Source organism: Sphaeramia orbicularis, chromosome 19, assembly GCF_902148855.1.
Source record: "Sphaeramia orbicularis chromosome 19, fSphaOr1.1, whole genome shotgun sequence".
NCBI lineage: Eukaryota > Metazoa > Chordata > Actinopteri > Kurtiformes > Apogonidae > Sphaeramia > Sphaeramia orbicularis.
In genome coordinates this window covers 40,138,548-40,153,879 of record NC_043975.1, presented here as the reverse complement: position 1 = coordinate 40,153,879, position 15,332 = coordinate 40,138,548, and the positions used below count along the sequence as shown (strand labels likewise).

General features: G+C 40.4%; 1 protein-coding gene across 5 annotated transcripts in view; it reads right to left on the bottom strand.

Annotated features, from left to right (window-relative positions):
* LOC115410679 (histone acetyltransferase p300-like) overlaps positions 1–13,701 on the bottom strand; it is an 83,524-nt gene extending 69,823 nt beyond the window's left edge. For 2 of the 5 annotated variants that reach the window (XM_030122427.1, XM_030122431.1), the window contains exons 1-5: positions 13,188–13,701; positions 10,733–11,424; positions 6,658–6,837; positions 6,204–6,537; positions 3,300–3,419 (exon numbers count right to left, since the gene is read on the bottom strand). In XM_030122427.1, coding sequence (XP_029978287.1) covers positions 3,300–3,419; positions 6,204–6,537; positions 6,658–6,837; positions 10,733–11,424; positions 13,188–13,281 — 1,420 coding nt within the window. In that variant the 5' untranslated portion in view covers positions 13,282–13,701. The remainder of the gene's footprint in view (positions 1–3,299; positions 3,420–6,203; positions 6,538–6,657; positions 6,838–10,732; positions 11,425–13,187) is intronic. The other 3 variants (XM_030122429.1, XM_030122428.1, XM_030122430.1) reach the window with 3 other exon arrangements.
* Positions 13,702–15,332: the final 1,631 nt, after the last annotated feature.

Here is a 15,332-nt window from a genome sequence, read left to right as displayed (position 1 = left end):
TGCATTATGCATTTTGTATCACTGATGATGCTAAAGTCATGACTACTGTAAATTACGGACTATAAGCCGCTACTTTTTTCCCACGCTTTAAACACTGCGGCTTATACAACGATTTTACCAGTACCACAGCTCGGTGTCGCGGCACCTCGGCTCAAGGTGCCGGTGGTGCCGCAGCACCGGTGGCATCCAGCTGTGGCACTACGGTGCCACGGCACCCGGCACCGAGCCCTGGTACCATGGTGCCACAGCACCTAGCGTTGGCCCCGAGGTGCCGCGGCACCTTGGTCCTGCCACGGCACCTGGCACCGAGCCGTGGTACTGCGGTGCCACAGCTCGGTGCCAGGTGCCATGGCGCCGTGGGACCATGGCTCGGTACCAGGTACCACAGCACGGTGCCAAGTACCGTGGCATCTCGTCCCTACTGCACGTCGTGCGTAATGTTAAATGAAAATGATATTACAACAGACGTAATTACTTGTTTTTAATCTTTATATTTTAAAAATAAATTAAAAGTCCTACTCTAACGAAGAACAAAAATTTGTTCACTTTCAAGTGTCTTTCAAGTCATTTTAAGTCTGTGAATCCACAGCCGGCGCAAAAGAAAGTCAATCCCGTATCGGCACGAATCCAAAGGAAACCCCGATAAGTCCACTGACAAAAAAAAAAAAGAAAGAGAAAATGTGCTTTTATTACTATCCTTTTATTGCCTCGTTTTTTGTCTTTTGTTTTTTAATCATCATATTAACAACGAATCAACCTATAGATATGACAGCAAGCTCACACATATCATACCCATTTACATACAGGGAATAATTTCATTTGAACTCAAAGAAAACCTTTATCCAATTATCATCCAGTTTTGACGCAATGAAAAAAAAGGTTCCACTTGTTCCCATAGACTCCCATAGAAGCCAGGCTTCAACGGGGAAATGCATTGACCATAGATCGTATGAGGAAACAGCGCAACGGGAATGTATGAGAAGTGAACAACATCGAGTCTGATGATTTGTGATAAAACTGATTCTGAACGAACTCCTCTGTGAGATGAACGTGTTTTAACACGTGTAGTCAATGAAATGTCAACACAACCAAACATATTTAACCATTTAATTTTCGTAATGATAGGGGAAGCCGGGCTTCTCTTGCAGTCTATGAGAAATCGCCACTGGTGGACACCCTCGGCTTATAAACCGGCACGGCTTATACGTGTACAAAATTGATTTTCTTTCTAAAATTAGGGTCTGCGGCTTATGTTCAGGTGCGGTCTATAGTCCGGAATTTACGGTACTTATTTCTAATGATTCTCCAGGTTTACCACTTTAACGACCACGGTTTGTGTAAAGTGTCTGCAGCTGATGAAACAATAACTTGAGCAAACAATGACAGTATTTCTGAGGAGAGCTGAACTCTTATGAACTCTTTCTGAACTTGGATGTTGTCTGAGTCAGATTTACATCAATGTGTTACTGAAGCAGCAGCACAAAACACAATGTTAGAGTCTAAAAATGTTTTATCCATAAATCTCCTAGCCTAGGTAATTAAAAGCAAACATTGCAGCTGAATTTACAGTTAAGAAAATGTGGACAAGTGTTTACTCCAAAGATGACCAGATTTACATTAGTATTCTTCTAGTTATTGGCAAAATATTGCTGTAGTATTAGTCCAAAATTATGCAAAAATTTAAATAATTATTTAAAGTGTACCAAACACCAAAAAGCAATCACACCACAGCCAGCACCCCCCAGACACCTCAGCAAAACTTATTATTGTTTGGTTTTAACAAACTACATTTCAAACAGGGTTCCTACAGGTTTCTACAAGTTACATTTAAGAGTTTTTAAGACTACTTAGAACAGAATTTAATGCCTATTTCACAGCCATACTGGCAAAAATCTGTGACTCCTAGAAATTAGGGAAATGTATTTATTTACTCCAACACTACTTTTAAATTATGAAGTTGCCGGAGCACTGCTCAAATTTAGCAACATTTATTTACGTAGCAAATTTTCATACATACACATATTTTGTATAATACATTCATAACATTGTATTTTTGAACATGTATCTATTATTTTTATTACAATTTTATTTATATTTCTTTGTTTTAACTTTTCCGATAAATTAGTGCTCATTTAAAACTACTTTTTTTATTAAGAAAATCAAAACAAAAAAACAAATACAAGCATTTGGATGCTGTATTCCTAAATATTTTAAGGCTAGTATTTCAAAAATTATGAAATGGAACAATCTTGTATATATTTACATAATTAATTATTTATTAAAAAAAAGAAAATTAAAAGTATACACATCTGTATGTGCATTTTCAGTACTTCAAAATTGTTAAAAACGAAGGTTCTCATTCCCTCAAAAACACTTCAGCTGCATGTGCTACTATATTTCTGAATGATTTGCCCTTTTCTAAATTCACATATGCTGTCAAAACATATCAGTTAAAAACAGAACAACTTTGTGCACATAAATCCAGTATCCGCCTATCCCTTCCACAGAGTCATCACACTGGAGTAAAACCAAGTGGCACCTGCTCAAGTCTGACACCAGCTGTCTAGGGACGAAGACACACCACCCCGACTGCTGATCGCCGCCAGAAAAGGTAGCCCGACAAATCAGTCGGCTCTCGTCTCCCTGACACGGTCAAAAAAGTGTGAAGTGAATTGTGAAGTGTAATTTTGATTGGGTGGAAATTTAGACCTGTTCTACCAAGTGACGAATCAACTTTGCGTTATTATATTATTGACTGGAAAGGGTCTGCGAGCTACTGCTGGCTCGCAAGCGATGTGTCAGAGACACCTGGAGTAGACTAGCGTTACTTTCTTTGGAGCTTGGACATTTCCCAGACACATTTGAACACAATACAGCAAAACAAGTTTATGACAACATAACTTAAGATCTACCATATCAAATTTAATACCTTTTTAAGACTTTTTTAAGGTCTTAAATGCAGATTTGTAAATTCAAGACTTTTAAGACTTTTTAAGACCCTGTGAGAACCTTGTTTAAAAGAGGGGAGAAAAGCTTTGATACAGATGGTGGATCACGATACTACCTCAAAAGATCATCATGTGATGTGATATTTACCTCACCCCACTCTAACACAAAATCATGTACAGTAAATATAATGACAAATATTACTTGGGTTTTTTCTTTTAGCCTTTCATGACTCATTAAAACTCAAACAGTTTGTCAAAAGTCATGAGGCTTGCAAAGTTTTGACAGAGCAATACAAGTCAAAGTGAATACAATAAACAGTTAGGTATAACATTGTTTGGTCAGATACAGACACTCACACTGCGGGTTCCTCTTGTCCCCAGCATTCTTCAGTGGCAGGCAGACAGGACAGTCGTGTCGTGTGCAGTTCTTCCAATGGGAGATTATCTGCCTCGATGATGCACAGTGTGCAACTAAAAGGAAAAGGTTAAAAAAAAAAAAAAAAAAAGTGGGGGGGGGGGGACAATACATGTAACAAGAAGAAGATTGGTGCTGTTGCTACTCTCAATAAAGCAGATGACTACATTACAAAGTTAAAAGTTCAAGGAATCAAAGACATTAAGGCGGCCTTACACTGTGCGAGTTTAGAGACGATATCTCACTCGTGCGACTCTTTCTGGGATCGGGCCCGATGTGCCTCTAATCGTGTGTCGTGCTTCGTGCAGTGTACATGGGGTAAAGAGAAGCGATTAGCACCTCACGACCACCTCACGACCAGCAATCGTGTGTTCGCAAGGAAAACGGAGCTGTTTGAAATCCTGCTCGCTCCTCGTGAGTGTATCGTACTGTCAAAGCAGTGCCACGAACCGATGTGCCTCAAATTCTCACACTGTGCATGCGCGAACACAGACGCGTACAGTAGCATACAAGCTAACAATAGCTGGCTATTGTCCTAGTGCAGTTTAGTTGTTGCAGCTTACCTCTAGTTCCTGGGTGACAGCCCATACTGTCCACGTCTGGACAACCAATGCCTGCACCAAACACATCGTTGTCTTTTCTTCTTTTTTGATTCCTCACAGATAATGGCACATATTACCAAAGCAGCTCGTTGGTTTTTGTTTAGCACTACCATTTCGTGACTCACGCCAATGCACAATCATCTATATGCACTTTTACGGATTCCTTGGTATTTTAACGTTGTATTTCCGGATACAACACTCAAACGTGTGGTGCGTCCTGTGGTGTACGGTCCTACAGTGTGAGCAGTCAGGTCACATATGAGCGTCGGTCCGTACAGTGTGAGAACAGGAATCGTGAGCCTGACTGTACGACTGATTCGCACAGTTTGAGATGGAGCTGCGTGCAACGATCAAAATAATTGCACAGTGTATGGCCGCCTTTAGAATGTATTTTGATTATGTTCAGCAAACATAAAAAATAAAATGAAAATGGGAAGCAGCTCTGTAAAGCCATCTTTCCCCATCTAACAACACAGCAATGCTACTACAGTATAACTGATTATTAATCCAATTCCAACCGCAACATCAGCCTGGGCATTTGTGTAAAATGGCTGCAATTAAATTAGTACGAAATGTGAATATGGTAACATGAAAAGCAATTCTCCATTTGTGTACAGCAGGTGTGAAAAAATTACTGAAAAACTGTAATTAGGAAAAAGTATCTTTACTTTGCTTTAAATTCTACTCAAGTAAAAGTAAAAGGACCCATCTAAAAATCTACTTGAGTAAATGTAAAAAGTACTTAATTTAAAATGTACTTTGAGTCAAAGTTACTTAGTTACTTTCAATTACTTGATGTAAAAAAAAAAAACAAGTCATAAATCTAATCCAGCACTACTTGGTTTTAATCAGCTTTTAGTCCACATAATGATTAGGACCTTTCAGGCAGTAAAATGTGCAAACATGGTTCAGACCACCCCATAAAACATTTTCAAGTACAAGTGGCATAAGTTGTGAATTCTATGATCCATTTTTTTCTTTACTGACAAACACTTGCTATACTGCGAATTAAAGCCACTAAAGCACACATGAAATTTAAACCAACCAAACTCAAAGTGTCTGGGACACTCACGTTTTAAATACAACTGAGCTGACTTTGATGGGCTATCACTGTCCACCCAAAGCTCATAGTCTAGGCTGCAGCTAACAACCCACGAGCTAGTCTATTATACATGAATTAAGATGATTTCACACTGCAAAAAAGGGGTGTCTAAAAACAAGATAAAAACACTAAATCTGAGGAAAAAGATACTCAAAACAAGTGAAACATCTGTCCATGCAGGAAGATAATTTCACTTGACAAGATTTCTTGAATTAAGATTGTTAAATCTAGAAATAAAGATGTCTACATATGTATGACCACTTAAAATAAGAAATTAACTCTTACATCAAGATAAATCTAATTTTTTCTTTATCTTGGTAAGAACCAATTAATTTGCAGTGTATGAGACCAAATGCAACTAAAGTCATGCATTCGTATTATTTCTGATTGTCCTCTGTTAAAACCAATTCATAAACGTGAGGTGATTCATTTCATCTCAGCAACTTCACTTGAAACATTAGTGATCGGTGGGGGCGGTTCTAGACAGTCACATATGAGGTAGCAATCAGGAATGTGAAGCGGTCACATGCCGCTGTTGGACAGGTATTGTGTGTGCTTATGTACCACACAATGTGTACAGGCACACCATCCAAATGTACAGAGTGAAAGTGAAACTAAGCCTCCCGCTGTTGTGCAGCTCACTTTCTATTTCACTACCTCCGGAAACTTTTAATTGAGGGGGCAGGACGTTTGTTCGCTGGTGATCCACTAGCAAGCATCACAAACTCTGCACTGCAGTACCCAATCGCACCACTCCTCCAGGACGCTTGTTGTAGGAGTTTCCATTTGTAGATGGGCATGACTGAGGCAGCAGAAGACGGCTGGGGTTCTGCTATTGGATACTCACCTTGTATTGGGCGCTCTCCGAGTGCTTTTCTAGTTTTGAAAATTTTATGTTTTTGTTACTAATTAAATCTTGTAAAACATTAGCAATTTTGAGAATAAAATTGCACATTTTTAGCATAGTTTAAGTTTGAGGGAATGCAAAATATTTATATCAAATGACCCATTATCGTTTCATTTTCCTCAATAAACTGAAACATTTTGATACAATTGCGGTAAGATTTTTCATCAAATCAAGCAGCCATAATGACTACTTAACACGTGCAGAGCCATGAAGCATCACTTCTACTCACCCTGACAGGTCTTGCCAGCTTGGCAGTGAGTCATGTGGTTTAGGACGTTCTTCATAGTACGACAGTGAGGCAGGTTGCACTGCCGGACTTCACCATTGGCCTGTTCCCGCCGCTGGCACTTGTGTGCATGAAGTAGCAGTACCAGTTGTTGCTGAATTAGTTTGCGTTTCTCAGGGTCTGCTGTGGGTGGTGCTCCAGCTGCAGCAGATGCTACAGAAACCTGGGTACCAGGACCCACAAGACCACCTTGTGCACTGTGCACCATCCCTGAGGCTCCTCCCACAGGTGCACCTGGGGGACCACCAATACCTGCCTGCCCCTGCTGTGAACCCTGCTAAAGAAAGAAGGGACAAAAGAGGTGCAAGGAAAAAAAGAAGAAAACAAAAGACAATATTAAGGGTACCAGAGGAGAACATGTGAATATTGCTTCAATTAGTATGAATAAATTCCCTACCATTGGAGCCATTCCTTGCATGTTTGGGTTCTTCTTGTCCACACTGAACTGGGCCAGGCTATTTGCCATGGAACCTTTGTTCTGAATCTGCGGGCCCAGCCCTGCACCTCCTATGCCTTGATTCCCCTGTCCTGCATATGGACCACCAAAAGGGCCACCTGGGCTGCCCACCATCCCCATCTATTTGGAAGAAAAGAGAGTAATGAGAGATATTGTAATAATTAAGTTGATGAGGACAGGACAAATTCCACAAAGTAAGAAAACAGCAAACTGAATATTTATTTCACATTTCTCTACATTATCTGTGACAGCACTTCGAACTGTGAAAAGATCTCTAACTTTAGCTAACTGCAACATGATTTTGTAGTTTTTCTCTGAGTTCAACATATAGTGCTTAAATGTGTGGATGTTCATGCCAAGATCACCAAAGGCAAAGTTAAGGGGAAGTAGTCATCTCATAATACACAGATCAGCACTACTTTTGTCAGGGTTTACCAAATTCTGCTTCCTACTACTCCGACGCAACTCAGTGCTATACTAAAAGACAGTCATCAACTTTGATTCAAGATATAAACTGGTATGATGAACCTGAGTATTATGATGAAGAATCCAGCAGCAATCTGACATAAACAGATGGATTCCCTAACCATGCTTTAAATTCCCAATAATTTACTCCTAATCCTTTACTCCTAATAATTTACTCCCATGTCTACTTCTTTGATATTTCCGTCGCTGCTTTAGCAAGCTCCACTGGATTTTTCTTTAATGATCCCTATATGTAACACGAACGACCCATCTCTGTTTTCTAATCTCTTCGACTAAATCGTGCATTAGTCTCAAACAAATTAATTCAGCAGCCAACTGCCAATGCAACATTTTACTGTGAATCCCATGGGACAATCACTCGTTTTAACAGTTTGTTCAGAGCAGTAATGTTGCACATTTGTTCTGCTGCACCATTCTGTGTAAAACTTATGAGCATAGAAAGATGGATATTGCCATTTTGCCTTTAAGCTCTCAGCACAGGTAGCAGCAAAATCGAATCGAAATCTTTCTAAAACAGAAAGCTGTCATCACAGAAGAAGGCTGGAACATTCTGATGATGTGTTATGTGTGACCTGCCACTTGGGGATTAAAAAAATCTCTGAAGAAACAGTTGGCAGCTAACTTAACAAGAATTCTGATGTTGTGTAGAGTCAAGAGACAGAAAGGTCTGAGAGCTTCTTAGCCTCCAAGCAGAGGATGAAATCACACTGTATTCTTTTATTGAAAACATGACTAGTATGGTCATATTTCTTTGTAGGAGATACTAACAGTTGCGTCATGCCTCTCATTCTCCAACACCGGCATGCTATTGAAAAATTCCACACTTGGCATTAGAGCCCGACCGATATGGGATTTTTGGGGCTGATGCCGATACCGATATTGGAGGCTAAAAAAAGCCAATATCCAATATATCGGCTGATACCTGATATTGGCCGATAACCAATATATTGGCCGATATACAAAACAAGAACACTGATCTATACAGGATATAATAATCTTCTATCAGATAATTGCAGACAGGTGGACTAACAGTTGCATAAATCTTTGTTTATTTGACAAAGATAATTTACATAACTTTCAAATGCAAACTATGCAAACACAAAAATAATTAGAGCCAAAATATTACTTACCACAAAATTATGTTTTCCCTCACAAATTTTGATGTGTCTGCCTCACGGCACTACAACTTCCCATGTGGACTAAGGACTAAACTGAGCATGTGCAGAGTGAATTAGGTGAGTTCTAAGTTGTTCCTGACTGGAGCAATAGCAAGAGTTACAAATGACCCGTGTTACAACTGTCCCCGGTCTCCCCTACACTATTAACACCCAGGCGTGCCTGCAGAATGAAACTGTGAGGTGGACAGGAAATGCACGGACATGGGTGTGTGTGGGGGGGGTGAATACTTCATAAGAAAGGGGGGGTCTGTGATTTTCAGGGTGGGGGTGTGTTAGCGGTCCATCTTCGTCAGAGTGAAGCGGTCCGTGATTTTCGCCGGTGGTGGTGGTGGTGGGAGGGTCGGAGCGGGGGGGATTAGCAGTAGCTCCGTGATAATGTGATTGTGTGTGGGGGGGTGATAGCGTCATTGTCCGAGCAGGAGTGAAAGTGAAACTAACTCGCTTTACTGTTCGTCTGACTCTCCGTGTCGCGTACACTCACACACAGGAGCAGCGAGCGACAGAATCTCCGCATAGCAAAAAAGTTAACACATCGGTCACATCGGCTACATATTGGCCGATGTTGATTAATTGGTGAAACACTATAATCGGTCTGATTAATCCAATTAATCGGTCGGGCTCTACTTGGCATCATTACACAGGCTTCATTTGGTTCAGTGTAAGCAAGAAAAGCCAGCATAATGAAGATTCTTAACAGCAATACAACAGGATTTCTGTTTATTAAAACCTATGGAGAGCAGCTTTCAACACCTCTAAACTTCAAGCATGAACACACTGCCCATCAGAATCAGCTCAATTTTTTTATAATCCAGAAATCATATCATATATACAATAAAAACAATGTACATCAGTTGCATGCTGCAAAAACAACCAAGTATAACTTGAACAATTTACAAAACATATTTAATGAGAAGTCAAACTACGAAAAAATAGGTTTGCAAACTGTATAAAATAGATTCTCACAGAGCTGCAATTATTAGTCAAGTAATAGTCAACAGCAAAATAAGTGAACGACTAATTTAGTAGTTGACGAGTCGTCATTGATGTCATCGTATGTATCCCACAGCATGCAATCCTGTACTGAACATTTTACCATAGCCACTTGAAGTAGTTCAGAGTGAGACATCTCACTTTTCCCAAATCTTTGATGCACTGACAGCACATGTACACTAATGACCGGGAACAGAAGGGGCAGTAGTAGAAGCTGGCTGAAGTAACCCAATACAAAACAAACGATCCAGAGTTTGGGAACATTTCGCGTGTGACACAACCACGAAAACTGTCACATGCAAGATCTGTAAGTTGAGTCTGTCGTACCATGGGACCACTTCATCTATGCATGAACATTTAAAGAGGAAACACCTTTTGGAAGATTTAGACACACCTCATAAACTAATTAGCTCCCATACTAGCAATGAGCCTAAGTGTGTTCGAAGGATCCTGACAATTTAGAGTAATGCCACTTTATCTGACAACTTCATGATACAATTTATGCAGCTTTAAGAAGAGTATGGGAGCCATGGACGGCTTTTTGCGGAAAAAGCAGATGTGTACTCCACAACACACTACTGCTCTTACCGAGTCAATTATAAACATGAAACATACTGAAGTGACCCTGGAGTAATTATTCTGTTAATGTTACTGTTTGAAAGTTTAACAATTATTGATTGTCTGTAATGCACTGAGGGAATATGGGGATATGATGGATAGGTGAGTGAATGAGAACAGAATGGGGGTGGAGTCAGTGAGCTGGTGTGTGCGAGAGGGTTGAGAACAGGAAAAGATAGAGAGAGAGCAGATGAGTGAGACAGAGCCAGCAGTTAAGTTTCCCATTAATTTTTCTTTCTATTGTTTTGGCATAGTCACAGCCAACAGTAACCAATACTGTTCTTTCAATAAAACAGCCACAGTGGAATAAACACTTGTCTATCCTTTCAATGTCCAGTTGGACACTACAATATTTTACTGCTGCAGTGAATATAAAAAAGAGACATTGTTTTTTTTGTTTGCAGTTCATAATCTGGCTTGTCGTTACAGTAGTCGATGACTGGTCAACTATTGAGATAATTACTAGATGCAGCCCTACTTACAAATAGTAAGCAATGATGTACTTAATGGTGTAATGATTGAAATGATGCCTAATAATACTTAGTTACATTAATAAGAATACCCATTTCAAAACACATTTCTGTGGTCAACATAATATGAATATGTTCCTAAAAATGTATTTTACTACAATTGACTTTCTTATTCTTCAAACAAACAAATAAATACAAGTGCAGCTTGTAATATTACTTATTAAAAGTTCTGGTGGTGAAATAGATTGACATTTTAGAATGACACATCCATACCTTGTTCAGTGCTCCAGGCTGCTGGCCTCTCATCCCAGTTTGACCTCCAGGTCCCTGCTGCTGCAGAGTCTCAGCCAACAGGTTGCTGTTGCCACCCATCCCTTGATTCCCAAAGCCCATCCTGGGGGAGCCATTCATCACTTGGCCTCCCATCATGCCTGGCTGCTGTTGTCCATTATTGGCTTTCTGCTGAGCTCCCATCATGGCCCTGTTCATGCCACCCATCATTCCAGCAGCAGCATTCTGTTGCTGCTGCATCATACTGGCCTGCTGCTGTGGGGAGAGGTGCTGCTGTCCCTGGCCCATCATTTGCTGAGGCCCCTGACCAGGAGACCCTTTCATGTTCGCTAAGTGTTGGCTCATGGTGGTTGGGCCTCCTGGACTCCCCATAGCTCCTTGATGCCCCTGCTGGGTTGAAGAGGGTGCCCCTGAACGCAATAGCTCAGATAGCTGTTTGTGCTTGGCTACTGCATCCTGGCCTCCACCAACACCCCCAGGAAGTCCTCCTGGTCCAAGCCCAAGACCCATTCCTCCTGCCCCGCCACTGCCTCCCCCAGGACCCAGACTTGTCGGGCCTCCTCCCAGAGTGGTATGTAACTGGTTGATGTCCCCACCATTGACAAGACTTGGTTCATTAGAGCTGATGAGTTCGTCAGGGAGATCATGCTCTAAATCAAACAATGATCCAAAGTCTGAAATGCAAAGTTTGGGGACAGGAGTTTGTTACTGAAGACAAACCAGAGAAAAGGTGAGTAGAGAACAAACAGGGTCACAGCCTTGTTAAACTGGTTTAAATCATCATTTTGCAGCATAACTCAGTGAAAATGCAATTGCATGCTTAATATTAAAAATTGATAAAAGCTAAGCTGATTTGAGGTGTTTGACCAATTTTCCCCTGTGACCAATAAATAACATTCCACCAAACACGGATCAAGAAGATCTTTGCAGTGCATGCACAAAAATCTGAACACAATGCAAAAAAAACAAACAAAAAAAACAAACTACTGCTAGCTGTGTCACAAAATCCCTCACTAATATAGTGATTAGGTGTGTTGCAAAGACAGGTTTACAATAAACCATGCCAAGATGGACATCAAAACCAAAAAGCACACCCACAAAGACTTGAGCATGCAGAATTCTTTGGCAGCATGTTCAATCCTTAAAAAAAAAAAAAAAAAAAAAAAAAAAAGTGATCACTGATTTCTTTTTCACAAAGTAGCATGATACCATGTACAGTATAACTCACCATAAACAGAAAGCACACATCAGTCATTTACTTGATGGATATTCATAAACATAGAGTTGCATTCCCTGCTTTACTTTAAGTCATACAGAGCAACAATCAATAATTTATCAAATCTATGTGCAACTGCAAAACAGGTGCCCAGAATGCTAAGAACTTGTACTTAATCTGCCGACAATGAGAACTTGTTTTATTTTTAAACATATTTATAGAAATTACCAAACTTAATGACATTGTCACAGACAATTTTATGAGACATAATTTTGAGCGCAGTCATTTCACTCAAGTAAGCTCTACGTACAGATCTGATACTGATCACTGTAGAATCTACTAATGTACAATACAGAACAGATATGTGCAATGGCTTATTTTGCCATAAGCGACGTTAATAGGATGTGAACACTGACAGCACATACAGAGCTGATAGCCCACGATATTCGTACATGGAAATTAAAATGTATGTTAAAATTTAAGTGCTTATTTATGCTTGGAAGGGTATCTGCCTGTTAATTCGACCTGCTCGCAGTGATTGGACATGGCGCTATCCACGCTTCACAGTTTTGTTCTCAGGCCACTATTCCAGCTGCTGCCACACGCCATCCACCAAAAAAGGGGAAAAAAACAATGGCAATTTAAGCTAAACAATCTGGGGTAACCGTGGGCCTAAATTTAGCTTTCCCGCAAGGCTAGCACCATCCTACCTCTACTTTCGCTAACACTACTAACGACACCTAACGTTAGTTGGGAAACGAGTTATGATGAGGCAAAACAACAAATTGTTTAAGACATTAACGACCTAAAAACTCAAATAACAGCACGGGAGTAGCCGTAAATGACTGTCATTTTGGCACAACTGTAAAATACGCCAAACTTTATCTTAAGTTGGCATGGCATTGAGTTTATCATCAGCCCGGCTAAAGTAGCCATTAGACACGGGACCGTCAGTAGAAGACCTGCATACGGCTTGCTAGCTGAGCGTTAGCCGTATAGCAACCCCGGCTAAAATGGCTGTTAGCATAGTAGCTAGCTGTAGGAGCTCTTCATCACGTCCGACACACACACTCCCAAGTAGCACGCTAACATTAGCCAGCTACGACAAAAACAGAAGAGTAATCCCGCGTATCTCCCCTTCTTAAACATACACAGACCGCCTAGAAATTACAAACTCAACACATAAGTCCGTAACAAGTGATATCATTAAACAATACTTGCCATTTCCATCGCTGGCGGAGGCGGAAAGTGCCGGAGAGGAGAGTTTAGGCCTCTTGGCTGAAGGCGGGCCAGAGTCCAGAACGTTCTCGGCCATATTTTTTCGAAATAAAAATATATAAAGTATCCACAATTGCAGACGTTTTCACGTCTTTACAAGCTCATTCCTTTTCGTTTCCAATATTGCGACTTTTCCCCCTCCTTTAGGGGGACTAAGAGGGGGAAAGTCCCGTGTACAAATTACTCCTCTTTCCCTGGGTTCGCCTCTCGATTTCAGCCTCAGCGTATATCAACCCCCCTCCTCCCCTCCCTCGTCGGATTTTTTGTTCTTTATAAATTTCTGCCAGCGGAGGAGGAGGGGGTCGGTGAAAGTAAAGAGGGAGACACACAGCGCCTTCCCTCTAAACTTACACAGCCTCTTCGAATGTAAATAAAGTGTCTCTCGATCTCTCTCTCATGGTTGCATCTGTCATTTCTGCTTCCTTTCCAGCGAAGTCTGGATGAAGATAATGTCGGCAGGAAAGGCTTGTTTGGTGCGAAGTGATGGTGGTGGTGCAGCTGGTGGCAGCGGGTGAGGATGAAGGGATGCAAATTTAAAAAAAAAAAAATGAAGCCGACAAATTTGCAGTTGCAACAACGGAAAAATATGTTCTAATAGTCACTAAGCTATACGTTGCTAATAATGCCAATAAAGGGGGGAAAGTCGTAGTAGTAGTGTCGGTCAGTCTCACTGCCAAGTAATTTCACAATGTCAGGAAAGACTTCTGGAAACTTAGTACTTAGGCAACATTTTTGCAAATATAAGATTCTTTGAACTTATCTTCTGCCTGCTTTACAGCATTACACCTGTATGGACGAACAATGTGTTATGGGGTAATAAGCCAATTACAATACTTTTACAGAGTTCATCCTTGAGACCATGGCAAAGTATGGAGTCCCTGAAGTGACAACTGTCAGTATTGATCAGTAGTTCATTAGATGTGTCCATTTGCGTGTTCATCCACCCTCATTTATTTTAAAAATGTCTCAGGAACACCTTGTAGAAATTTCTTCAAATTTGGCATTGACATTCACTTGAAGTAAAGGATGAAATTATTAGTTTTCAAAGGTCAAATCACCATGACCTCACAAAACAGATTATTGGCCATAACTCAATGTTTGAGATCATGGTGGTGGTAATGCAGGGAATACAATGAATAATATGGTCTATATGAATTGAGCTTTGAATCATTAAAATTGCTGATTATAATTTGCATGAATATGAACAAAATATTGATCCTGAGAATAACTTCTTTAACTAGAAAAGCACTCGGAGAGCGCAGATCTCTGCCAAAGCAGATCAGTCCCCCCCCCAACACCACCAAAATGTAGTCATTTGTTCCATGTGCCAGCGTCAACATTTCCTGAAAATTTCATCCAAATCCGTCCGTAACTTTTTGAGTTATCTTGCTAACAGACAAACAAACAGACAGATAGACAGACAAACCCTGATGAAAACATAACGTCCGCTGTTCCTTGGCGGAGGTGATAATCTAAATAGTAACTGCTGCTATTGAATGGTAGATAAATTTAACACCAGTATAAAACCAAGGAATGTCAGTTATACATTTTAACAGCAGAAGTTTATATTGACGGTATGCACGTGACGTCACCGCTAGCCGAAGTCACCGCGGTTCCGCCCACTGAGTGGCAGAAAGAGAGTGATGAGAGGTAGTGTTGGCTTCAATACTGTCTAAACTTAAGAATATTATTTAATAAAAAAATGGGGAAGAGCTGTTGTGCAATTGATTGTATGAACAGGTTTGAAAAACAGTCGGAGCTATCATTTTACAGGCACCAAAAGCCAAAGAAAAGAGAGATCCACAAATCCAGGGAACCAAACCTAGATTTGTGGATCGCGTTTCGTGTCAGGTAACATTAATTTATGCTGTATTTTTGGGTAAAATCATACCTTAAATTATGTATTCTTTTGGCTAACATTACTTCTTAATAAAGCTCTTGGTTTCATGATCAGATCTTTCATGGTTTTTGTCTTCATTTTGTGATTATGAACCTTGTGCTCCTACATGATTTGTGAACTAACTTAGACTAAGGCTAACCTACTTTTTCAAATACGGGGGTACTGGAGAATAAAGCTACGACTGCATA